General features: G+C 41.7%; 1 protein-coding gene across 1 annotated transcript in view; it reads left to right on the top strand.

Moving 5' to 3' along the window:
• LOC124616440 overlaps positions 1–27736 on the top strand; it is a 229386-nt gene that overhangs the window by 157942 nt on the left and 43708 nt on the right. The window contains exon 6 of the mRNA XM_047144748.1: positions 11202–11421. Coding sequence (XP_047000704.1) covers positions 11202–11421 — 220 coding nt within the window. The remainder of the gene's footprint in view (positions 1–11201; positions 11422–27736) is intronic.

Genomic DNA, 27736 nt, shown 5'->3' with positions numbered 1-27736 from the left:
TACAAGTCATCAAGCAATAGTTTTCACAGTTTAACGTAACTTCTTGGATTTTGATCGTGCTTAGGAAATTGATTTATGAAACATCAGATGAAAAATATTGAAACAGGAGCCCTTGACGTGGATTCACAAGTAAGACACAAATGTCTGCTACCTCTTGTCCTAAATTAAACAGACCCTTTTACTAAGAAAATTTCCAGTCATTATTAGTAATAGAAATTTCCAGCGAACTGAGAATCAATATGGCATCCACGTAAGTGGAAACGCTATAGAGGAAGAAATTAAGTTCACTAATACCAGCAGATTGATGACAAGAGAAGATGGCGGATTATTAGCGCCAAATCAACAGTTCAAGGAGTACGCTCTGACATATGCAATCTATTTGTGAAGCTAGCCAAATTCAATATCAAACACACAATATTTAACAGAAACTTTCAAGTATTTGTGTTCTTCAAATATAACTCATCCCTGAAAGAGTTACGTAACCCACCTTATTAAAGGATTCCTGAAATAATGCTACTGTAGGAGGATCTATGTCTTCTATAGTTAGTAACGTTTGGAAAATACTCACATAGAGACCAACAGAAGAGCGAATTAAGAAGAGAATGTGGAGGCTCCTTTCAAATCCTTCACCTTGTCTCAGGGCAACCGACGACTGATGGGGTCACACAAGCTGGAGGAAACTAGGACGACCTCGGATTACGTGAAGGAGATCTGCGGGCCGGGTACTTAGCAAGACGCAAAAGATACAACTCTAGAAGGCCTTTGGGACTCTGCGAGGATAGCCTGTATTTAACTACGAATCAGAGTATTCTGTTATCGGCTGTCCCACTCAGAACTATTAGGCGGCCTGAGTTGCCGTGCGGTTCTAGGCGCTACACTCTAGAGCCGCGAGACCACTACGGTCACAGGTTCGACTCCTGCCTCGGGCATGGATGTGTGTGATGTCTCTAGGTTAGTTAGGTTTAAGTAGTTCTAAGTTCTAGGGGACTGATGACCTCAGAAGTTGAGTCTCATAGTGCTCAGAGCCATTTTTTTTTTTTTAACTATTTGGACCTTTCATTTTTAAGTGATCCACAGTGAACATTCACAATCACTCCACTCACATCTAAACCCTATTCTTTCCCTTTTACTGTCCAGTGTTTCATTCCTCTTTCTGTTCATTGAGTGTATTGCAAATTCTGTACTTTTCCACTTTACTAATTTGCGAGCCTCAAAGACATGGTTTATTTGATGAAAATCGACTCCTAGCTGAAAAAGGTTTGAATGCTGTTGCTTTTTATAGACCAATAACACGGCGATCCAGAGAAGCAATTTAGCTATTCAATTACCTCATACCACCTCACTTTGCTTCTAATCCTTCGAAAAGGCATTTACAAATTTTAAACGTTATGACACGGTAACTTTGTTCTTCTTCTTCTTCAATTGGCACTACATCCCGGGGTGGGACTTGGCCTCCTCAATAATTTTCTGCCATTCTTCTCTGGACTTCGACCTCAGTTACGGCAACCGACTCGGGCAGCGTCCTCTCCAACCTCGTCGCTCCGTCTCAACCTATGACTTACTATTGCTCTCCTTCCTCCAGGTTCACTGCAGCAGGCATTCCTTGCGGGATCTGTCTCATCTAGTCGCATTGCATGTGCAGCCCATCTCAGTCTACACATCTTTATGAACTTTACCACATCATCCGCCTTATAAAATTCGTTGTTCCTTCGCCTTCCCCAGGTCCAAAAATCCTCCTCAGTATACTTCTTTCACGTGATCTCAGTTTCTTTTCACCCTGCTTTGTAATTATCCATATTTCTGAGCCATAAGTAAGTACTGGGTGTATCAGCGTTTTGCTAAGTCGGCACTTTGTCCCTCGTGATAGATTTAAAATGTCGCAACATTCCAAAGTAGCGACGGTTAGAAGTACTTATGCGAGCGGTAATTTCAGTAAAGATGGTCCCATTTGCTTTTATCTTTAGCCCCACATTCCACTCGCTCAAATGTCATTCCATCAAGGGTTATTGTGGGCTGTAAGGGATGGTTAGTGCAATTACACATATACTTCTTCATTAATACTCAGGGCTATCTTCTCTGCACTCAATTTCAAAGCTGAAAATGTATTTTGTAGATCTCTAGGTATTTTGCTCATTAAATACAAGTCATCTGCATATCCCAGCAACTGTACAGACTTATAGTAGATTTTACCTCTTGTCTGAATTCCCGTTTCACTTACCTCTTTTTCAAGTGCCAAGATGAAAAGTTGGTAAGAAAGCCCATCTCCTTGTCTTAGCCCAGTTCGAGTGGGAAACTGAGGTGATAGCCTGGGCTGCACCCGCAAGGTACACGGGGGATGCTTTAAGGTGACATATAATAATTTTTCAGGCACTAGAAATTCTCCCATTGCCTCATAAAGTTTGGCCAGGTTTATTGTGTCATACGCATATTTAAAGTCAATGAAAAGATGGTGGACGCCAACATTGAATTCATGTGTCTTTTCTACTATTTGTCGGAGAACCAATATCTAATTTACAGTTGAGTTTTCTGCTCTGAACCCGCATTGATAGTTTTCAATAATGTCTTCTGCTACAGGTGAAATTCCACTAAACAGGGTATTTTATAGTACTTTACTCGTACAATATTTAAAGGCTGTTATCCCTCTGTAGCGGCAGCATTCAAATAGAGCTCCTTTCTTACGCACCAGACGCACTGTCCCTACATTCCATTCTTCTGGAAACTCTTCCTTTTCCCAGATGAGGCACACAGTCTTGTAGATTCTAAGATATAGCTCAACTCTTCCAGCTTTCAATAGTTCAGATGTTCTATTGTCAGTCCCTGATGCTTTATTGTTCTTGAATCTAACAATTTCTTTGTTCATTTCTCCTTGGGAAGGGGTGAAGTACTATGTCATCATCTTCTGGAAGGACTGGGATATCTTCGATAGGGACTCTGAAGCATTCAACAGTTCACTGAAATACTCTACCCAACGCTCCAATACCTCTTGATCATCGGTTAGTAGTGTCCCATTTTACTTTTACTCAGGTTGGTGCCGTCTTAAATGCTCTTCTTTCTCAATTAATTTACTGATAAATTCTTACCGCTAGACGAGTATATGATTACTCAAGCATTTTCCTGTATGCCAGGTTTTTCTCGCTTTCCCTTATTCCACCACCATCTTCAGACACAAGTGGGCAGTCAGCACCTCTGATCACAGATGTTGCACTGAGGGCCGATAAAAGGGACAAACGCGCACGAAGCTGGACGCATTTACTGAATTCTAATAAGCAATTGAAGGTTATCCGTATTTTTCGCTTGTGAACGTGACCGTATACAATCCACCGGAAGAAGCATATTGACGGTCTCAGTTACATAATTTCTTTCGTGATTCAAAAAAAAAAAAAAAAAGAAACCGCGAGAAAATTGTGACTGACTCCTTCGTTATTTAGGAGTTCTTTTGTACTGAAATGTGTTCTATAACGTCTGTCTTTGATCCGCTAAGAGAGGGGACTGTTGTTTCCAGTATTTTTCTGCATTTATAAAAAATTTTGGACCGCCATTATAGCTGTCACGAGTCCAGTAACTAAATCTCAGATAGCTCATTGCAGAAGGCTGGAAAATCCAACATGTTGTGTAAGTGTTTTACAGCTGTGTATTACAGGTTGTGCCGATTCCTCAACTGATGTTCAAATATCCATCATTCCGGTTCCGGTCACTAGTGACACTTAGTTTCATTCCTGGGATGCTGAAATCTACAGTCAGAAGCTGCTGCGTAGGTAGATAATTGTTACTTGGGGCCGCTGTCAGCTAGGAGTATCGATAACCGTTTGCACACATTTTGGCCTATGAACAAGCAGCCTCGTACCAGGCATCCTCTCACACCTTAATACTGATAGGGCTTCCGTTTGTAGCGTAACGAAAGCTGCCACTGGAGCTATGAATCAGCTACCATTAGCTATTATGCCATGGAGCCCCTTTCAGCTAGGTAGAGGCGGTATATATCCGATCAGTGTGTGTGGTCGGGCCAGTGTGGCCGAACGGTTTTAGGCGCTTCAGTCTGGAGCCGCGCGACCGCTACAGTGGCAGATTCGAATCCTGCCTCGGGCATGGATGTGTGTGATGTCCTTAGGTTAGTTAGGTTTAAGTAGTTCTAAGTTCTAGTCGACTGATGACCTCAGATGTTAAGTCCCATTGTGCTCAGAGCCATTTGATTTTTAGTGTGAGTGGAAACAACTGGGCAATACCAGGCAGCAGCATTAGTCACAAATCCGTAAATGATGTGCAGATCCGTGGAATGGTATAACTGCACTCATTCAGTGTTTAATGATGAGAAGCTATGCATTAGCGAGACTATTAAGTGGACGTCCACATCAACATCGTGAATCCTTGTGCAGACAGTTTTCGTGTTGCTTAAAATATTATTAGCATTGTGTCGAATTGTGTCATAAAAACTGAACAACAATTCAATGAGTCAGTCGAACATATAGATGACGAGCAGCAGCCTTGTTGGAATGTTGCACAAATTCTATGACAGCATATGCCATATGCAGCTGCTACGACCAAAGAGTCTCAAACAGGACATTTTTCACGCTGGTCTATATGGTACAAAATGTTTCTGGGTTACTCTCTCCATCGCAGTCAGAGGCATGAGATGCGCATCAGAGGTGGTATGGGAGAGTCATTAGTGGACGGCCAACGATCCACACTACATTACCGAGAAAATCCTTTGACTACGTTTATTTTATTTATTTATTTATTTATTTTTTTGAGTCAACAGTCATCTGACTGGTTTGATGCAGCCCAGCACGAATTTTCTCAGAGTAGCGCTTGCAACCTACGTTCTCAATTATCAGCCGCATGTATTCCAAGAGCAGTCTTCCTCTACAGTTTTTGCCCTCTACAGCCCCCTCTAGTACCATGGAAGTCAGTCCCTAATAACATAATAGATGTCCTCTCATCCTGTCCCTTCTCCTTGTCAGTGATTTCCTCTCCGATTCTGCGCAGCACCTCATTCCTTACCTCACCAGTCCACCTAATTTTCAACATTTTCTTGTAGCAACACATATAAAATGCTTCCATTCTCTTTTGTTCCGGTTTTCCCACAGCCCATCTTTCACTACCATACAATGCTGTGCTCCAAACGTATATTACAAGAAATTTCTTCCTCCAGTTTAGGCCTATGTTTGATACTAGTAGACTTCTCTTGGCCATCATTGCCCTTTTTGCCAGTGCTCGTCTGCTTTTGATGTCCTCCTTGCTCCGTCCGTGATTTTTTTTTTTACTTTATTGTTATTTTTAAGCCTGTACAACAGGCAGGCTAAGGCAATAGTAATACTGCACGAAAAAGTATTCGAAGATGACACACGACACTTCTGTGGTTGTCTCTCGTACGATTTTGTATTCCAGCGAACAAAGTGTTTGCAAATATCTGCTATAATGACTGAAGCTAATCTGCCACAAATCTGTGGATTGGTAAATGATAATAATCACCAAGTGTGCAACCCGTGTTGTACAACAATAAAATTTCTTTCTTCTCGCACCACAGACACAGACATGCACACACACACACACACACACACACACACACACATACACACACACACACACAAACATAAATATACATGCATCATCAACGAACATCTGTCAAAGCTCAATATCAAAATTTCTAGCGCTTGGCAGTCACAATAGTAAACATAATAATCGAGTTTGGTCACTTTTCGTACAGTGGAGTAGAAGTTTGAGGAATCTGTTGTCCTAACAAAGGTTTGTGACAGTGGTTTATCCTGTCACCATATTATCAATATCCAAACGTGTTTTCAAATTTAAGTCCACTTGTCTCTCCAGAATTACATAAAAAGCTTGACAGTTCCATTAAAAACAATTCGGTATCATAATGCGGCAGGTATGAACGTAAAAATAACTTGCGTACGTCACAAAATTCATCCCAATGATCGCTGCGACTTTCTGGGAACCGCATCTCGAAGTACTCACTGATTACTGATATACGTTTGTATATGATCGTATCAGGTAGGTTCAAGTTATATTTAGTATACCATCGTTTCCAAATAAAATCTAGCATTCTAAAAAGTAATGCCTCTGAATTTTTCATGTAAAGACTCTAAACAGTTTTTTTAATTAAATGACTTTATTAATACTCTACATCTTCAGTCCTCATGCCTAAATATTTATTTCTCAACAGTCAGCCTGGCGATGAACACATTTCTCTCTACGAGACACCAGTTTTTTCATATCGTCACTGCAGAATGTTTGACTTTTTTGATGGAGTCCAACCTCACCTCTGCTTGCACCGCTTCATCACTATGAAAGTTAAACTCTTGAAGGTGTTGTTTAAGTTCTGAAAGCATGAAAATCGGATGGGTTGAAATCAGGATTGTATGGAGGAAAATGAGTGACAGTGAACCCAAGGCGTCAGACTTTTGCGGATGTAGCTGCGCTCATGTGTGATCTTTTATTCTCATGTTCAAGGAGAGGGAGCTTATGTGTGGACGAAGTCTTCAAATTCGTGCCGTCAGGTTTCTGTGCTGTTTCACACACACTGACATAGTTACGTTACCAATGCCGTGTTAGACGCTTCAATTCTGCACCCTCTGACGGCAGAGGGTTACAACATGCGTTAGTGATGCGACAAAGTCGACCGTCTAATAAGCATGACAGGTAACAAGTCAACCGATATTTAGAACAGAATGAAAAACTTTGTGGCATTACGTTTCAGCATACCCTCGTAACTGTTCCCTACTTCGGTAGAAGTGCTTAATCTGCCTCCACGTCTGCCAGCGGACATTGCAACACTATCTCACAAAGACGTCGAAACCCCGGTTAACAGTACCAGGCCTCCGTTTCGTTCTTACACCACCATCTTCTCTACCTCATCACGGTGACTGCAAGGCTAAAATCTCAATTAGTCAGTCTCGTTTAAACCCGACGGCACTGACACACATCTCAGCTTTATCTCTGTCTCATCCTCAGACCTTACAATACCTGCAATTATTTTTAAATAACAAATGTGAACGAGCCCAACATAATCATAACAGACTATATAGCAGATATCGGAAAAAAGTATTTATCTATCCAATTTGGAAAGAAACGTTTCCATCAGTACTAAAAATTCAGGCACGAAATCTTATGAATTTTATTGTGCTCAGTTTGAGAGCCACTGCGATTTCTTCGTCAACCAGAAGCAATACTACGAAGACTGCACTAAATCTTGTGACAGAAACGGTGCTAGGAATGACTTCTTGCTCCCGAATTTATATATTTTGGGATTTTGCAAAACCGATCAATAAATAGGATCCATTTTTTTCACAGCAACAGTGTCATTTGAAGGTCATAATAATGGTATTAGTCGACAGAACAGAAGAATAAAATAATGCTAAACAGTGTCAAAACATTACAGACCAGGAAACTCCACGTTTATTTGAAGTTTTAATTCTTTGAGAATATTTCCGAAGTTGTCGATTTCAACTAAAATATTTTACCCCGTTTCCTTCACCAAACGTTAGAAAGACTTTTGCGCAATATTGATTGGAAACAACACAGGGCAAACTTTAGTACTGGGAATCTGTCGTTTGTCTAAGTTGGGTTCGTCGTTTAACGTGGGATACAAATCAGTCATTTACTTCTGGAAGCAAACATGCAATTTTATCCTTAGTTTTCCTGGGTCAGAAAAGGGAACCTTCACGTTGTGTCTGTGTTACACTCTGCACATCTATGGCAGAGGGTAAAGATGCCATCAACATTTTTCCTGCGTGTGAGAAAGCATCAGAAATGAAACGCCGTCCTGATCTATCCAGTGAAACTACAGAAATAAAAACACGCCTAATGTTAAGGGAGCGCAGATATCCTTCTAAGCGGTATCCACTTCGAAGAACGCCTATCTTTTAATGATTGGCTCAAATGGTTCAAATGGTTCTGAGCACTATGGGACTTAACTTCTGAGGTCATTAGTCCCCTAGAACTTAGAACTACTTAAACCTAACTAACCTAAGGACATCACACACATCCATGCCCGAGGCAGGATTCGAACCTGCGACCGTAACGGTCGCACGGTTCCAGACTGTAGCGCCTAGAACCGCTCGGCCACCCTGGCCGGCTTTTAATGATTGAGACAACTCGCGTTTCATATCCGTGACAACTCTCCCCTATTTCGTGATAATACAAAACGAGCTGCCCTTCTTTGAACTTTTCTCACGTTATCCGTTCATAGCCGGTAAGGATCCTATATGTGCTGCGATACTACAAAAAAGGACGAAAAAGCGTAGTATGTGCAGTCTTCTTAGTAATTCTGTTGCATATTCTAATACTTTAGTCTTTGGTTCATCTCTCCTATGACATTTCCTAAGTGATTTCAGTTCGTGCGTAGTGGTAAAATCAATGTATTTAGTTCAATCTCTCTCTTTTTATTTTTTTCAGATTGGTATGATGTTTCATGCGACACCACGAATTCCTCTCCTGTATCGGTCTTTTCGTCTCAGAGTAGCACCGTACGTCTCAGTTATTTGCTGGATGTGTTCCAATCTTATTCTTCATAAACAGTTTTTATCCTCTATAGTTCTCTCTTCCATCGTGGAAACAGTTCCCTCATGTCTCAACAGATGTCCTATCATGCTGGCCCTTCTTCTTAACGGTTTTGTCCATACACTCCTATGATCGCCGATTCTGCGGATAACCTCCCCACTCCTTACCTTTTCACTCCGCCTAATTCTTCTGTTGCACTATATGTCAGATACTTCGGTTCACTTCCGTTCCGATTTTCCCTCAATTCATGTTTCACTACCATACAATGCTGTTCTCCAAATGTACATTCTCAAAAATTTCTTCCTTAAAATGAAGCAGACTTCTCTTGGCTAGGAATGCCCTTTTCTCCAGTGCTAGTTTGCTTTTTGTGTGCTCCTTGCTCCGTCCGTCCTCGGTTATTTTATTTCCTAGGTGGCAAAATTCCTTAATTTCGGCTATTTCAAGATTCCTGATTTCGATATCAAGTTTGTCATTTTTCCTACCGCTCATTCTTTTTGTCTTTCTTCGATGTAATCTCAGTCCATACTTTGTACTCATTGGACTGTTCATTCCACTCAACAGATCCTGTAATTCTCTTTCAGATTCACTGAGAGCAGCAAATCATCAGCGAATCTCATCATTGATATCCTTTCAACCTGGATTTCAGTCTCACTCTTGAACCTTTCTTTTATTTCCGTCATGGTTCCTTTTTACTCCGAGCACTTCGCTCATGGTCTTCCACTCTCATTATTCCCTGTTGGCGCTTGTACATACTGTATATTACTCGTTTTGCCCTACATCTTACCCCTATTCGCCTCAGAATTTCGAACATTTTGCACATTTCGACATTCAGGAACGCTTATTCCCGGTCGACAAATTCTATGAACGTGGATGATGTTTTTTAAGTCTTGCTTCCACTATCAATTGCAACGTCAGAACTGCCTCTCTAGTGCTTTCACCTTTATTAAAGCTGAACTGATCGTCATCTAGTAATTCCGAAATTTCTTTTCCCATTCTTAAATCTACAACCATTAAATCTGTGTTATTTAACATATAACCGAAATTTTATGAACTTTATTAGTATTCGTGAGAAAGCCTTCACACTATTTCTTCTTTGGGGCCAACCGTGCAGATATCTTGTCGAAATTATTCTGCAATTCGTTCACATAGACCAGACAAACTGATAGGGCGACTGAGATTGTCTGTTAAATTCTTTAAATAATTACGAACAGCAGAAGGCCTATAACGTTACATTTGAGAACCTCAGATACCATTTCTGTTTGAGTAGATAACGTCCCATGATACTACTCACTGTGATAGTTTTAACAGGAAGTCACGAATCCAGTCGGACAACTATGAGGATGTCACACTGAATAGAAGCCATCTGTGATGAAAATTGTCAGTCGCCCTTTGGAAATCTGGAAATAATCTTCTTGAGATCACTTGTCGTTAGCACTCATTATTTGTTGAGAATAAACAGCCAATTGTCTTTCACAAGAGCGACATTTTCTGAATCGGTGCTGGTTATGAGTCAACAGAGTCGTTTCGTGCATTGCGAAAGAAAAATAAACAAATAAACATCCGGAGAAGTGCGAGTAGGACTCACGTACCGAGGGTTTGGTACAAACTTTATTATTTATACAGACATTTCATTGATACCAGGAATTGAGAATCTAGACATTTCTGGCTTTTTATCGATATCGATGCAGGGAAGATATACACCTACACATTCCTGGGAAAAGGGGATCTTAACAGGATAGGCAGGCATTCGGATAACAAATGAGAAAGAAGTGATATGATTTAATTAGAAATGACCAATTATGGACTTTTTTCCTTTGCATGTAGAGTGAGACCTTGCTTCCTTGCAGATACTCTATAGTTTGGATGAGCTAGTTTGTGAGCACGAAAATTTGTGACATAAATAGCAATACCTTTTGATTCCATTGAGTTTGAAGCTTACGTTAATTACACTGCCAAGGACTGCAGACCTTAGAATACGTCACAAATTTCAAATTTATACGTCTACCTCTTGCTAATAAAAAGAGGTCTTAAAAGATGGATGAATGGACAGACAGTTATTTAATAAACAACCCAAAAGAATTTTTTTCGTGTGTTATAATTCCGTTTTAATAATTTTCGGATTTTTTTCTTTAGTTGTAATGTGAAATTTTGATTCTTGTCAAATTTCATATTTCTAGGTCACATGAAATACCGTATAGGTTTTGATGAGTTAGTTAGCGAGTATCGAAATATGTGACATAAGTGGCCTTATCTTTTTGACCTTGTTAACCCAATAGCTTAAACTCATTCACCGTCAGAGACCTTACAGATTAAAATATGATATAAATTTAACCTTGATATTTTTAACCATTCTTTCCTTGAGAAAAGTGTGACAGACAGGCACCGAGAGGGGCAGATGCAACAAAGTGATGCTATAAGGATTTCTCTTCTACCGACTGAGGTGTGGAACACTAATAACTGGAAAAACACAGACTGAGAATTCGCCTAGAAAAAACGAAAGTTGCTTTGTAACTCACAAAATTTAATAACGCTTTGGTCAACGATGATACCTGAACCTTGATGTGTTTTCGGCATTTGTGTGAGGCGGTGGAGAGTGTTTGAGGAGACTAGGTCGTGACTTGTAATCAATGTGGAACACCGGCAGTGGTGGTGGAGGTGGTAACCGGCCGTGGCCCGCTGTGAACCAGTGGGGCTGAGGTGTCGGGTGATCGACCCCCGCTCCCTCCTCCGGCAACCACAGAGCGATACGCCGCCACTCCAGGCCACGCCAGGCCGGCATATAAGCCGCGCCAGCCGTCACTGCGGCACAGTCGACAACAGGTAGCTCACAGCGCCGACACCACCAGCATGAACCGTCACGTAGCTCTGCTCCTCTGCGCCTCATTGGCGTTCGTCGCGGCCACCGAGGTAAGCATCACCTCTCGTTGCCAAGAGCCACTCCGCGTTTCTAGTGCAAAGTCTTCAATTAGACACAGTCTTCCATAAGCACCCACAATTCTTGATACACAGTTGCACACAATGCTTTCAGGTAGCAAACCTACTTCAGGCGCACCACTAAGGAACTGCTGTGGGACCTTTGTTTTCTAGTAAGTTTATAAGTAGCCTGGTGGCTATGGCCCCATGCTGACATTCTCCTACAATGATGTTCTGTTCGTGGGTCCCCAAATATTTGAAATATCTCATTTTACACTTCTTAGACTGCTGTAGTTTCAATAGGGAATATATGACTTCAAGTTTGTAAGCATTCCTAACTTAGCTGTCTTCTTAATAACCTACCAGATTGTTATTATTAAAGTTTAGCTACTCACTGAGGCCCAGTGTCGGCTGTGATAATCATACGGCACCGACACTTGTACATATTCTATTGCTTTAAAGTGGAACCCATTTACACTGGAAAAAGAATTAGTTCCAATTTTGGCCACCAGGTGCAAATTTGGCGCTGTGAATGCAAGAAGTATATAAATGTTACCATATGTAATGGATTAGGAACAGGACGTGGGCAGAAAATGTTAAACCAATGAGAAAGGAATAATGTTGATTTACACAAATTGTTCAGTGTGTGCGACGGAAACGTCGGCGAGATATTTTACAGGGCTAGAGTTGCACCTTGTGGGCAAATTCGAAACTATTTTTTTTTCAGCGTAAATAGGTTCCACATTAATGCACTAGCATAATTACCACATCTCGTTGCCATACAATAATTACAGCTCACACAGAACGGTGAGTAGTTTCACTTTAATCATAACCACCCAGCAGTTGAGTATGTCGTACGACAACTTATTTTTATTCAGTCAGTGAAACTGGGACCATCGTTTCCATCATGGTACCCAAAATTACTTCCATATTCAGGTAGATTTCTATGTTGACCTGAATTTTACACCTTCATTAAAGACTTGTCCTTTGATTTTTCTTCGATTCTTGCTTCCATGTTTCCAACTGTGGTTCTGTCACATTCACTGATAGGCATTCTGATTTGAGAACGCGCAGTAGCACGTAGTTTGTGAGATTCCTGTGAACGCACTTGTTTTGCTGTTCTATTATGCATACTTGCCCTTCCGCCGTAAGGAGTAGTTACCGACAATAGTGACGTAAGCTAAGACATAATTTGTTGTTATGGTATTCAGTGCGAAGACTGATGTAGCTGTTCTCGTCTTCTCTCCTGCAGACGCCTCTACGTTTAAAATATGTGCTACTCCATGTTTCGACCTACAGATCAAGGGATTTGTTTTTCTTAATGACAACGACCAGTTCAGTAGTCCTCATCCGAAATTCCTGGTGGGGAACTATTTTACCTCCACAATATTTTATCAAAGGGGCTACCATCATCAATAAACGTAGGATTAAAACGGCATGTTCTCGGAAAATATAATAGCTGTAAACTCCCGTCCTTTTCAGCCAATCACAGTACCAACACACCAACTCCTTGTTGGCTTATGTAAGATTGCAGCATAAGTCATTCAGACTGTTGCTCCTGCAACTACATGGAAACGTTGCTGTACTACTTCCGGAACCCTATGCTAGTCTGGCCTCTCTACGGATATGTATGTGTTGTGGTTGCACGAACCGTACGGTGGCTGAATCGTAGAGGAGCACAAACACGACTGTCCACTCCACTCCCCCGCCTCCCGCCCCCTTTAATAGTTAGGTGCGTGGTACGTAAGGGGTGGCATTGTTATCATGAAGCTCACTTTTACCTTAAGAATGGCAGCGAATGTCTAATGTATGGATACTACTAAACACTTATGAAATGTATTGAAACGATCCCGTCGCCACTACTGACAGCTAAACATTCACTATAAACGTCAACCAAGGGACCTGTGCATAACCTTCTTACTTTTATAGTCTTCAACAATGGCAGTATGTGAAATGAATGTATTCGTTGGGATGAGGGTGGTTGTGGAAATGAGAGAAAACTCTATAAAAACGTATCGTACGACGTGAAATAATAATCATGAATTTATGATACGTCCTTGTATACACATGACTATGTGTCTAAAACTATGTTTTGGATTCAGAATTTTTCTTCTGGCTTGTACAACGTGCAGAGATCAGAGAGTGTCATTAGGGCCACATAACCTGTAATTGCAACTCGACTAACATTTTCAATTACAGTAAGCACGTTAGGTCGTAGTAGCAATAGGTAACTTCGATTTTATCCATACATCCAATAGGCAAATCACAACTCAAGGCGACAATGACAAATATGTTTGTCGTCCAGGAAAATAAATTCATTTAGAAAAATCGGCTTGTACGACAGATAATGGACTACCGCACTGGCCACGGTTATTATTTATGGCTATGCTGTATACATATTATACAGTTAATAAATACTTTCAAACAAATAAAATGTATTTGTGATAAGACAAAATGAAGAGTGAGTCTCTAATTCGTTATTAATATGTTACATTTGTGAAATAGAGGTCTGCAGCTGCGCATCCATGATGACTTTTTGCCTATGGTAGTTGAAAATCTCTTTTATGTTATAATTTTCCACAAACAGTGAACTTTAGCGCAATATTGTTGCACAATGTCAGAAACTGGTTAAAAAAACTTTCTGACCACATCGCATTCGTTTCTGTACGATCAGAGTGTGTTGAGGAAAAGGGATGTTGACTTAAAAAATAATGTATACAATCACAAAAGTAAGTAAAATATGGTTGCTTGGGAGAGAAACGGGAGAAACAAATAGCGCTGCAGGGAAGACTAATGATATCTCTACGCGAAGAAGTGTTTACCGGCTAGCAGAAGTAGACTGGCTGCAAAGATACGCTGTATGCAAACCAGATAACCGTACTTGGCTTTGCCCGCATCTCGTGGTCGTGCGGTAGCGTTCTCGCTTCCCACGCCCGGGGTCCCGGGTTCGATTCCCGGCGGGGTCAGGGATTTTCTCTGCCTCGTGATGGCTGGGTGTTGTGTGCTGTCCTTAGGTTTAGTTAGGTTTAATTAGTTCTAAGTTCTAGGCGACTAATGACCTCAGCAGTTGAGTCGCATAGAGCTCAGAGCCATTTGAACCAACTTGGCTTTGGAAAACCGCAAGTCAGTGTGGGTCAGCGGTACCCATACACACACACACACACACACACACACACACACACACACACACACACAGACGTACGTGCATTGTGGGTCGGGAGAGAGAGCGGTCCAGTCGGCTGTTGCTCACCATTACCGCAGGTCGCGGTTTCACCGACTGGCACACATTCGTCACGCCAGAATAGCTGCATCTGCAACTGAATAACCTTTAATAGCAGCATACCACGCGATAGTAAACCATTTATTAGTCCCATACCACGCGATAGTATTACATTTATTGGTCTCATCTGCTACCGAATAACTAGGATCCTGAACAAATGTGAGGTCAACATCAGTTTGTCGTTCAAAAGTAACTCATTAATCCATCATACCCAATTAGCAAATAACGTAAACCCAATTAAGGCTTCAGTGTATAAATTTCAGCATAGTTGTCACAACTTGTATATTAGACACAGGGAAGCGTATTAGAACGTATGGAGGCCTTCCACGAAATAATTACAGTAAGTGAACTGTTGGAATCCTTCTGCACCAGGGAGAACACAAAACGACAAACATTAATACCTGACTGACTATTTCGAATGCACAATCAAAAGGCATAAAGCAAAGGATTACGGAAAGCTCAGACGTACACAGAAACCAAAAACGACAGTCAGCTGTCATTCTGAACGAAACGATTGACAACGAACACACAAAAGTAATAAGGACCCTAGCGAAACTTGCCTCTTCTCTCGAACCACACCATATGCAACAGATTCCACTTAGTTTTATTTACTGTACATCCTCTTTTTGTAGAAAATGTTATTTTTGCAAACATATCAAATTACAAACCGAGGAAGTTTATCCAATATCATTCAGAATTCAAATTCTGTGATACGCTTTAGAGTTTTTAATTAAATGGATGACATATTTGAGAAACAGGCTATACTCATTACACTTTAACGTAAAAAACTGTAAAAAATAAATAGAAAGACTATGTAATACCTCTCATAACGATGAAACGCTAGGTGCGTGTAACATTTGTAGTGATGTCTGTAAACTCTGAATGTGTTGAGTCCGAATGCAGCGCCCTCGAGAAAGGTAAGCAAAAAGTATTAAGGGAATATTTCGTCTTATTAATTCACCAAAAGAATTCTGAACAAAAAGCGATAAATTTAAAACCTACACACTTCTACATCGATGATTTTCCAAGAACAATGTAACTAGAACTAAACCTGCGAACCAGCAGCTGTTGAAGGAGCAAAGCCTCCAAATTACGTCGTAAACAATAATATAAGAGGAACTTAAAATTTAGTAACTGTTTGCGATGGGTCTATATTTCTATTTCAAACAGAGTCACAGTAAGTGCCTGCACAGCATGTGTATATGTAAAGTAACCGAGTTCTAGTTTGAAATATGAGTGACAGTATCAACAATCAATTTCCGCTGTCGTTTTTTAAGTTTCCTCTACTTCTTCATCTTCTGGTGCTGTACCCGAGTTAGGTGACAAAGTTTTGGGATGTGGTCGTTAACGACATTTTCACCTTTTGTGCATATAAAATTAATCGTGTAATTTATGTACACACTTAGCAAACATTTATTGCGTACACACATACCAATGCTAATTTTAGTATATATGCCTTCAACAACTCATTAAGGAAGACTTCAGAAATGTACTACGTGAGGTGGATCATTGGCAAGGTGCTAGAGACATTTTCGGGAAGAAGGTGGCTTCAGTTCCCCGACAGGCTCCCGAGTTGCAGTTTAAAGCGATTGCCAGGATGGTAATTTGAAGGGTACGGGCAATATCGACAGTTTCTTTCGGAAATACGAATTACTGTGCATGCAATGAGTCCTCTGGTTACAGCGAGTGGTGTGCTGTGTTGCAGGAGAAGTACCCGGCCACGTTCGACAGCCTGGACCTGAAGGAGCTGCTGTCGGATGAAACTCGAGTCCAGGATGCGATGCGCTGCCTGCTGGAAGAAGGAGACGCATCGTGCAAACCCGCCGGGAAGGCGCTCAAGGGTGAGCCCCATCGTAACCTACACTCCGCTACCCAGTAGGATGGTATAGCCCACACGACAAGCTCACACACTTAAAATGAGGCCCGTGCTGTGGATGCAGTGAGTCTGTATTCAGTAACCACGTAGCTGTAGATTGCAGTAACGGAACGCCACTGGAGTAATGGCGATTGGAATATGAGTGTTCCCCAAATTTAAATAAGTTTGATTGCAAATAAAAATGTGGGTTGGGATAAAGGTATAAGTCAGTCTGAAATTCCTGTCTACTGTGGTTGATACTGCAAGAACTATGTTGTGCACAGTGAACAACCTCCGAGACCATACTCCAATTCCATACAGGAAATTAATTCTTCTCCCATAATACATAGTGCTTATTGGTCCCCAGCATAAAATTGGAGAAATGCTGGTTTACTGCAGTACCAGTCAACTTTTCCAAGGCACGCACATTTGATTAGCTGTGCAGCTTATCTCCTTACGCTGTAACGCAACGCCAGGCCACCTATATATGTTCTTCCTTTGTGAAGAATCTAATATTATTTGTTTTACGTGGTTAGCAAGAAGAGAAAGCGGAATTATCTTGATAGCGAGAGTGGCGATAAAAACCGGCACAGTCGATGACTGTTTTTCCGTCACTAACAAAGTGATGTGTGGCCATGGAAAGAAAGAAACGCATATCAACACCAGTATTTGCGTTGGTTAAGAATACTTCTTTCAAAAAGATCGAACTCCTTAAAACGAATGTTCAGTAGACACCGATTCCATTATAGATCATGCATCATCTATTTATGGCTGCAGCATATGCATGCCGATCAATAGCTACGCCTTATTAGCAACACCCAAATCCATTTGGAGTTACTCGTTAAAATCCAGGAAAACTATTTAAAACAGGGAATATTAGTAATACCGAACAAAAGTAGTACAGCTTTGGAGCATATTAACCTAAGATGTAGGAGGATTATCAATATTACCTTCTGCTTTCTGTATTGACAGTAGAGAGGACAAGAAATAAGTTGTACAAGAAACTGAACTAACTGCAGCAAATGCTTTCAAACAAAAGCACAACGAAAAGTTGACATAGGGGTTACAATTTTCTACATCACCTCATATCTTAGGAGGCAGTGGATTCTCTTTCATATAATAATGTTCAATTACACTCCACAGGACGCACACAGATGTACCCACTGAAGAAACCACCGTTGTCACACTATACACTTTTATCATCAGTGGACTAGTAAAATCAGAACAATTAGATCGATTAAAATGGAACATTGTTTACCGATCACAAGCATTAATTCTTCCTTAAGGCATGTGAAGAATTGCTCTGTGGTTCTCAATTAAAGAGGGCGGTCAGAAACAGTCTGACAAGCTAGTAAAAGTGTTCCAGGGTAGCTTGTGCTGAGAAACAACAGTTAAGACTGAAATTCCAAACGTTGCGACGTTGTCTGGGAACAAAAATCAGCTCAAAATACTACACATACTGTCTCTAAATGAAAGAAGGAATATTAATTGGTTGACCAAAGCATAACACATGGCACTAAAACACTACTCATGGTGGTAACTCAGCTTCAATTCTATTACATCTTCAAGCTCGCCTAATGACTGTAGTGATGGCGGTATAACAGTCCATTCAGCTAGTCAGAGGCCTACTCTATCGTCCAGCTGTTCATTGTTATTACCGTTAAAATTTCAAATCTCACAAGTAGACACCCGAACGAGCCAAAATTTTGTCTCCAGCTGATTAGTATTCTTTTCGTACACTGTTGGTACGTAATAAGGAAGTGTGCTTGGAAAGATTTTTCAAAGTCCTAGTTGGGTCTGTGAAGGTTTATGACACCAAATCTCTACGCACTGCCTACGAGTTTTCTGTAAATCACGGGCTGCAGATATGTAGTGGCGGAGCTGGCACCCTGAAGAGTCACAGATGCGTTTATTTGGTGTCTTTTCATACGTATTTGGTGACCAAAATACCAATTTGAATTCACTGTCTTGCTGCTAAAACTGATGTAGCATGATTCTGGTCTTGTGATGCGGGCAGTTATACTGCTGGAAGATGCCATTACTATCGGGAAAGATATCAAACGTAAAGGGATACAGGCGGTCCGCAATAATGTTACTGTGGTCCACAGCTGTGATGGTGCCGTCAATTGTTACCACAGATCCTATGGAAATCCAAGTGAAAGTCCTCCGTAGCGCGCTAAGCGGTAATCTTGGTGCGATGAACCTTCGGATTGATGACGGTATATCCAGGCGTGACCATCGACCTGGAGTAACAAGAAATGTGATTCAGCAGACCAGGCGACAAGCTTCCACTTGATCCACGGTCCAATACCGGTAACGGCGTGTCCGTGCTCCGAAACACTTGTGCCCGGAGAGCGAGATATCTCCGAGCTCCACGTTATGTGGTGGAACGTGGACGTCTATCAGCCTGTGGTGTACCCGTAGTTTCACAACCTTCGCCGGCCGGAGTGGCCGTGCGGCTCTAGGCGCTACAGTCTGGAACCGGGCGACCGCTACGGTCGCAGGTTGGAATCCTGCCTCGGGTATCGATGCGTGTGATGTCCTTAGGTTAGTTAGGTTTAATTAGTTCTAAGTTCTAGGCGATCTGATGACCTCAGAAGTTAAGTCGCATAATGCTCAGAGCCATTTGAACTATTTTTTTTTCACAACCTTCAGACAGTTCCCGTACCGGTTCACGACCTAATCACGTGAAAAGCCGACCATACTCACCGTTTCATAGATGCTCTTTCCGCGGCGTCGAACCATAACAATCTGCCCTTCAACAGAGTGGCTTATATCATTGGACTTCTCCATGTCGTAGGATACGCCGCGAACTTACTTTCGCAATGATTTCAGCAAGAGACATTACATCGCTCTAACTTCTCGTACTCAGTTAATCACAAGTAAATGCCTAATTACCACTATCATTCTCCGCTAATTGATCTGTTCCTTTCCTAGCCTCAAGTCTTGTACAGTGGAAGATAGCATTCTGTCTACGCTATTCGACTCACCTTATGAGAGTTCGCTACGGACATATGTACGAGGGCGGGATGACCCCCTAGTTCATGTCAGAACCACACTTCCCGGCCCTTCTTCAGCCAGTCGATGCTTGTGTTTTGACTTTAGTTAACTTATTCTAAAGGCACTTGAACCCTAATATTTCTTCAATTCTATTAGCGCAATAGCTTGTTTCGTATTGAATTACATTGTCTACGAGCGTGAATTATCCAATTTTACACATGTGTTCAATGTTTGGAATTATTTTACTTAAATGATTTTATTGGAAATCTTGTTATTACCTTTCAACATAAAATTAATGCACTAGTTTCCACCCAGTAGGCCTCTATATCTAATAATCTACTGGCATACTCCCCATAGAATTTGGAGTTCGTAAGCGGTGGCTTATTATTCTTGGTGTTTATATTTTTATGGAGAGAAAGTTTCAGGATGAGACAGATGTAATGTCTTCCCGTACTTCATTAAAACCTGAGCAGTACACGAACGAAAATATTAGTACCAAATCCCACTGCCTCTGAATTCTATGTGCTTCCCGAACAGTTTTGATACTGAAACTCCTTGGCAGGATGAAACTGCGATACCGGAACTCCAGACTCCAACTTTTGCCTTTCGCGGGCAAGCGATCTACCGACTGAAATATCCAAGAACGTCTAAAGTGTTACACCGACCAAGCTATCGAAGAGTGACCCACGACTCGCCCTCACAGCTTTAGTTTCGCGAGAAATTCTTCTCCCGGCCCTACACACATTTTATTCTCCCAGGAAGTTGAGAATTGTCGACTGGAAGACCGCCCCCTCCTTTTGCCACTAAGGTATAAGGTTATTGAGCCACCTGTTTGGAAAAATTTTCGTAACTATCATTCCGTCCTGAAGTGCCAGTGTCATGTCCTAAGCGTATCTACTAAAGGTTGCTGATAGATGCGTGCGTAAACAGTTGACCCCATTTCTTGAGTTTCTGATGACATTGGGAACTAAGGGAGTGGGAAAACGTTATGAAGATTTTAACTCGTATGAAAACAAGCTAAATCTCGACCCTATGTTTTAGTGACTGTTTACACTGCAGAGTGTCTTATTTGGTCAATAATTATAAGATTCCTTTCTTCGAGTCTATTCTTAAACGGCTGTATATACCAAAATATGTAAACAGCTTCGAAATGTAAACTTTTTTGGAACAAGGATGGGTTTTGGCGAAAAATCGTCTTCTCTGCCTGTCTTTCCAACAAGTGTTCTTTCACCTGTATCTTTATCCACAAGCTGTACGATGGTGAGGTAGTTATCTGTAGGCCTAAACTGGAAAAGCAATTGCTATATACTTAGACATCCCTGCGTACAGCCATTTTAGGAGTTACATATGCTGCGGAAGTGCGCATATTTGTCGTGATATAGTTTATGATAAATTTTCTGTGCATACATAAATTAATCCTTTTTTCATAGATCATGAATACGACATTTCGTAATGATGTGGAACGTGTCTTCCTGTGCTTTCAGTGGCCCTGTTTCCCTTTACACAGTATTCCAAATTGTTTTAATTTTATTATCAGATGTGCTAATCTCAGACATAAGGACATACTTCTGAACTTTTTAAAAACTTTTCTTAATACAGTGCAGTAGTTTTTATAATGTTTCATTGTTTTGAGGTCATGACTCCTCCTAGCTATAAGATACATTTCCCTTTTCTATTTGTAAGATTTTTTATCCCTTTAGTAAGCCATGGCTTTTACAATTATATTTCACTGTTTTCTTAGGAAACTGTTTTCAAATATACTCTCAAAGGTATCATGAAATAGGTTATATTTTAAATTAGCATCATGTTCCCTGTACAGCGCAACCCAGTCTGTGGCAAGGTTCCCCTAAAATTTTGAAGTGTTAAATCGTTAATGGGACACACTATTTTGGAGGGCTGTTTTGCATTACTGTATAGAGCTAAATCATATACTGAACTAGCTTTGCATCATGATCAGACAGACCACGCTTAACTGGAAAAATTTTTATTTAATTAAATTTATCTTCGTCTATGAAAACGTTATCTATCAGTGTGCTGATTTCCTGTACGACCCGAGTAGGAAAATCAATAACTGATGTCAAATTGAAAGAACCAAGTAATACTTCTAGGTCAAGCTTTCTATCTGACTCTTTTAGAAAATCTACGTTGAAATCCCCACAAACAATAATTTGTTTCCTTTTTCTGACAGGATGCACAACAAATAATCCACGTTTTTCTACAATAGTTGAAAATTTCCCAATGGGGAAACAGCTACAATTATAAAAGTGCCTTTATTTAGTTTCAGCTCATATGCACATTATTCTATGCGTTGGTCTGCGCAAAATTTTTTAGTTTCCAAATTTTTCACACTATGAATGATTTTAACATACATCCAGTTTCCATAGTGACTCTACTTACATGTGCTGAAAGCTTGTATCCACCTACATTTGCGATTTCCATACCTGTGACTACATGATGTTCAGACGGGCATAGTATATCTATTCCATCCTCAGTTTCTAAATCTTCTGTACAAACAAGAAGCTTATCTACTTTGTTTTTTAATCCCCTGATATTCTGATGCAATATATTAACATTATTTTTACTGTACTTTTATGTGAAATTGTGACATACTAACATTATTTTCACTGTACTGTTATGAGAATCTTATGATATTTTCACATCCCTAGTACCTGCCTGTCTGAACTTTTCATGAAGTTTGATTCCAACCAATGTAGGATGATTGGATACTGATCTTATCCTAAAAAAGTAATCCCATGAGTTCCAGTGCCCCCACTTAAAGATTTTGCTATCATCCCAGCCAGTTTATCCTTCCCTTTCCTACTGAGATGCAGGCCATGTCTTGTGAAGTCCCACCTACCAATACCATCATTAGGAACCAAACCTATGCTTGAAAAAGTAGCAGACCAAAGCAGCTGATCTAGCTTCATATTGACCTTCCTGACAGAGCTGTTCAATTGGGGCCAGTCATACCGCATGAGACCAGGAACCAAGCCAACATTTGTATGGTTCGTTGCAGATGCTATTTTCACTAGGTCACACTTAATATTGTAGCCCTGGTCCCCTTCAATACTGTTTCCCGCTCCACCCCCTACCACAACATGATCCTGCCTTGTAAAACCTTTGCACAATCATCCTACGTCCTCTATCACATGGCTAAGACATGCACTGGGCTTGAAAATACTTGTGACTTTGTACCTGTCACCTAATTTTTTCTGCAAATTCTGGCCTACACCTCTTTCATGGCTACTACCTGACAACAGAACTTTCTTTCTACTTTCTAGGTTTTTTGCCACAGTTGGTTTCCTAGTGAAAGTCTGTTGAGTGCTGAATACACTTTCATCTAGTTCAGACTCTTCCTTAGCTGACTGAGGTAACAAGGCAAATCTGTTGTTTGTGCCAATGATGAAACTGTCTGATACTGTTCTCTTTCAGTGGCCCCTGATCCTTGCTACCACTTCCCACCTGTCTTCACCCTCCTCCGCCCTCAACCTCATCAGTTCCTCCCTAGCACTATCCAGTTCAGCCTGATGGGCTCTTATGTTCCCTTCCCGTCCCACTATTTTCCTATGCCTTGAAGATAATCTGCAATACCATGAAAGAGATCCATTCACTTCTCCGATTCCCATGGCACTATCGTCACCCCAATGTAAACATCTGCCACAACAGCTGCACAGAACCCCAGAACTGACTTTCGTACGGCAGCTCAAACACTTCTTGCTCATGGTTGTTTAAATATTTTTAACAAAATTTATTTAGGCAATAACAATAATATTCTATTAACTAGAGATGACAAAAGCCACTAAAGTTATGTGGAACACTAATATACATGTATAATATTGATATAGTAAAGTAATACAGTTAAACTAACGTTAAAAATCAAAACATGTATACCCGAAAAATTAGGCCTAAGATCGTGTATGTGCGATACGTACTTTACGCGTTTTGAAAGGAAATAAAAGATAGAAATTAAAACCTTTAATTCTCCTAGTAGATACGGTACTACTAAATATATGTGTAGTTAAAACAACCTAAATTCTTTACTTAATATTTAATGTAGTACATCTTATAATTCTCTCCGTAATCCTGTTGTTGTCAGACATTTAAACGTCCTCGTAGCAAAGTTAACCTGTAAAACATGGCCCACTATTTACTTCACCAATGATCCATTAAGTTCTTGACTTGATGTCTCCCCATAAGAAGACGTAGCAGCTTGATTGGTACCTAAGTTTTTCTTTAATGGCGTAGTTTCTTCTGCAGTATACTCAATTAGCCAAATGGCTATGTTTTAAAACGCCTGGGATCTGTCATTCATCTTTTGTCGTTGGCTACAGCCTTGATACGTCAGACCTGATGTCAAACGACAAGTTTTGAATCTGGGAATGTGATGATGTGGCAGAACTGTTGAGATGACGTAGTAGTATTTCCAGAAAAATTGAGGAGTAGCTGTGTTTTGACGCCTGAGGACCCTAGCGACTATGTCAACAATTTACGCACTGCTCACCCCAATCTACACATTCAAAACCGGCCTCCATCCCGAAGCACAACAAAATTCAATGATTTTAACAGTATTTTCTTTTGCAGAGGTGCTGCCCGAAATAGTGCGTACAGACTGCGCCAAGTGCACTGAGACACAGCACAAGAAGATCGGAGGTTTCTTCGGAGAGATTTCGCGCCGCCACCCAGACCTCATGAAGAAGCTGCTGGACAAGTACGACCCATCTGGAGAATACAGGAAGAAGTACGCCAAGTCCTGGGCCGAGTACAGCATCCACCACTAATCCTCATCATGCCTTGTAACTCTTATATTCAATAAATCTATCACCTAACCTATAATGTAAGAGACCATTTCGACCTACCCACAAACACAGAAATACATGGAGCTCCTAAACTCGTTTGTTCTGTGAACACAGGAACGATCTGCCTTCACATCAGTGATGAAGCAACATTTCATCAGCGTCATTTGCACTTATGGTTCTCAAGAATCAAAACTGACAATGTTGAATGTCTATGGAAAAAGTTCAAGCCAATCGTAAAATACGTTTTAGACAGGTACGTACCGAGTACAACTGTGAGGCACGGGAGAAATCCACCGTGGTTCAACAACAAAGTTAGGACACTACTGCGAAAGCAAAGAGAGCTTCACTGCAAGTTTAAACGCAGCCAAAACCTCTCAGACAAAGAGAAGATAAACGATGTAAAAGTTAGCGTAAGGAGGGCTATGCGTGAAGCGTTCAGTGAATTCGAAAGTAAAATTCTATGTACCGACTTGACAGAAACTCCTAGGAAATTCTGGTGTTACGTTAAATAAGTAAGTGGATCGAAACAGTAAGTCGAGACACTCTGGGATGATGATGGCATTGAAACAGACGATGACACGCGTAAAGCGGAAATACTAAACACCTTTTCCCAAAGCTGTTTCACAGTGGAAGACCGCACTGCAGTTCCTTCTCTAAATGCTCGCACGAACGAAAAAATGGCTGACATCGAAATAAGTGTCCAAGGAATAGAAAAGCTACTGAAATCACTCAACAGAGGAACATCCACTGAACCTGACTGCATATCAATTCGAATCTACACAGAGTACGGAAAGAACTTGCCCCCATTCTAACATGCGTGTACCGCAAGTCTCTTGAGGAAGGGAAGGTTCCAAATGATTGGAAAGGAGCACAGGTAGTCCCAATTTTCAAGAAGGGTTGCCGAGCAGATGCGCAAAACTATAGGCCTATATCTCTGACATCGATATGTTGTAGAATTTTAGAACATGTTTTTTGCTCGCGTATCATGTCATTTCCGGAAACCCAGAATTTACTCTGTAGGAATCGACATGGATTCCGGAAACAGCGATGGTGTGAGACCCAACTCGCTTTATTTGTTCATGAGACACAGAAAATATTAGATACAGGCTCCCAGGTAGATGCCATTTTCCTTGAGATCCTGAAGGCGTTCGATACAGTTCCACACTGTCGCCTGATAAACAAAGTAAGAACCTACCGAATATGAGACCAGCTGTGTGGCTGGATTGAAGAGTTTTTAGCAAACAAAACACAGCATAGTCAAAATATCCACGGGTGTGCTGCCGGTCTATAGTGTCCAACGGGCACAATATTTCGGCGATCATACATGTCGCCATCATCAGGTGAACTGACGGACTGAGCTCCTGTGAACGTGCCGGCACGGAGATCCGTACGCTATGGCTGCTCAGAGGGAACTGGGTTCGGTCGCGGCGGCGGCCGATTTAAATACCCTCCGCCCGCGGCGCGCTCCCTCCGCCGTCCGCGCCCCGCGCCACAGTCGCTCGGTGGAACAGATTGCGACGGCGTCTGAGATGACGTCGGAGTGATGTCTCTGTCCGCCGTGGTCGTCACAACTATACGTTTGCTCGATTTACTCTTTATTAATCCGATCGCTGGTTCCCAAGCCTTGCTAAGATTATAGCCACAGTCACGGTTTATGAGGTCGTCATTGGTGCGAATTTCGATGGCCTCTCTAACAACGCTGTCCCAGTATCTCGACGTCTGTACCAGAATCCTCCTGCGGTCATATTCCATGGCGTGATTTTCCGACAAACAATGTTCAGCGACCGCCGACTTGCTCGGATACATCAGGCGAGTGTGCCTCTGGTGTTCACGGCATCGATCCTCGACGGTACGCATCGTCTGACCAATATACGACTTGCCACATTGACACGGAATCTGGTACACGCCGGTCTTCCTCAAACCGAGGTCATCTTTGGCGCTCCCCACCAGTGCACGAGTTTTATTTGGAAGACAAAACACAGTTCCGACCCGGTGTTTCTTCAGAATGCGAGCGATTTTCCCCGAGAGTGCGCCTGTGTATGGAATAAATGCAGTGCCTACCTCCTCCCTCGTGACTTCATCCATCTCAAGAGGTTGTGCTGTAGTGGTTGGGCGGAGAGCACGTTGAATCTGCCACTCTGAGTACCCATTTTTTCGAAATACAGTTCTCAGATGTTCCAATTCCTGGGGTAGACTCTCTGCGTCAGAGGCAGTGCGCGCCCTATGTACTAGAGTTTTAAGTACCCCATTCCTCTGTGAAGGGTGGTGGCAGCTGTCTGCGTGCAAATACAGATCAGTGTGCGTAGTCTTCCGATACACCCCATGATCTAGGGTGCCGTCAGCCCTTCTCTTGACCAAGACGTCAAGGAAAGGTAATGTACCCTCCGTTTCAGTCTCCACAGTGAATTTGATGTTGGGGTGTATGGAGTTTAGATGTGTAAGGAAGTCAAGGAGTTTATCCATACCATGTGGCCAGATGACGAACGTGTCGTCCACGTAACGGAAAAAGCAAGTAGGTTTCCATACGGATGACGACAGGGCTTCCTCCTCGAAGTTCTCCATGTACAAATTCGCTACCACCGGTGAGAGTGGGCTACCCATGGCGACTCCCTCCGTTTGTTCTCCATTAAAAAGAAAATACGTGGAAGTCAAGACATGCCTAAAAAGTTCAGTGGTCTTCTCGTCAAACTTCTGACTAATCAATTCTAGTGACTCTCGCAGGGGTACCCTCGTAAACAAGGAAACGATGTCAAAACTCACCATGATATCTGACTCATCCAACCTGAAGCTGTCAAGGCGTTTAACAAAATCCACGGAATTACGGATGTGATGAGGGCATTTACCCACATAAGGACTTAATATTCCCGTCAGGTATTTGGCCAACAAATATGTAGGTGCCCTGATGTTGCTGACAATGGGGCGTAGTGGTATCCCCTCTTTGTGAACCTTCGGGAGTCCATATAGTCTAGGCGGTACCGGACCTTGGGGTAACAATTTCTTAGCGTCACCCTCCGGTAAATCTGCGTCCTTGAGAAGCGCCCTCGTCTTGTTCTCCACCTTCTTTGTAGGGTCAACGCAGATCTTAGGGTAGGAATTGTCATTTAGCAGGCTCTGCATCTTATCAGTGTAGTCCTTATGGGAGACAACAACTGTAGCATTGCCTTTGTCAGCCGGTAAGACAACAATTTCAGAGCGCTCCCTCAGATCACGAATGGCCGCCCTCTCTTTACTGCTGATATTTGACTTCATCGGCTTGGATTTCGTCAACGCACGACAAGTTTCACGACGTATTTCCTCGGCTGATTCTGGCGGAAGTCGAGCTGCAACCTGTTCAACAGCACTAACAATTTCTGCGACTGGAGTGAACTTGGGGGTGGG

Source organism: Schistocerca americana, chromosome 5, assembly GCF_021461395.2.
Source record: "Schistocerca americana isolate TAMUIC-IGC-003095 chromosome 5, iqSchAmer2.1, whole genome shotgun sequence".
NCBI classification, from domain to species: Eukaryota; Metazoa; Arthropoda; class Insecta; order Orthoptera; family Acrididae; genus Schistocerca; species Schistocerca americana.
The sequence above is the reverse complement of the archived record's forward strand: the minus strand, read 5'-3'. Positions and strand labels throughout refer to the sequence as shown.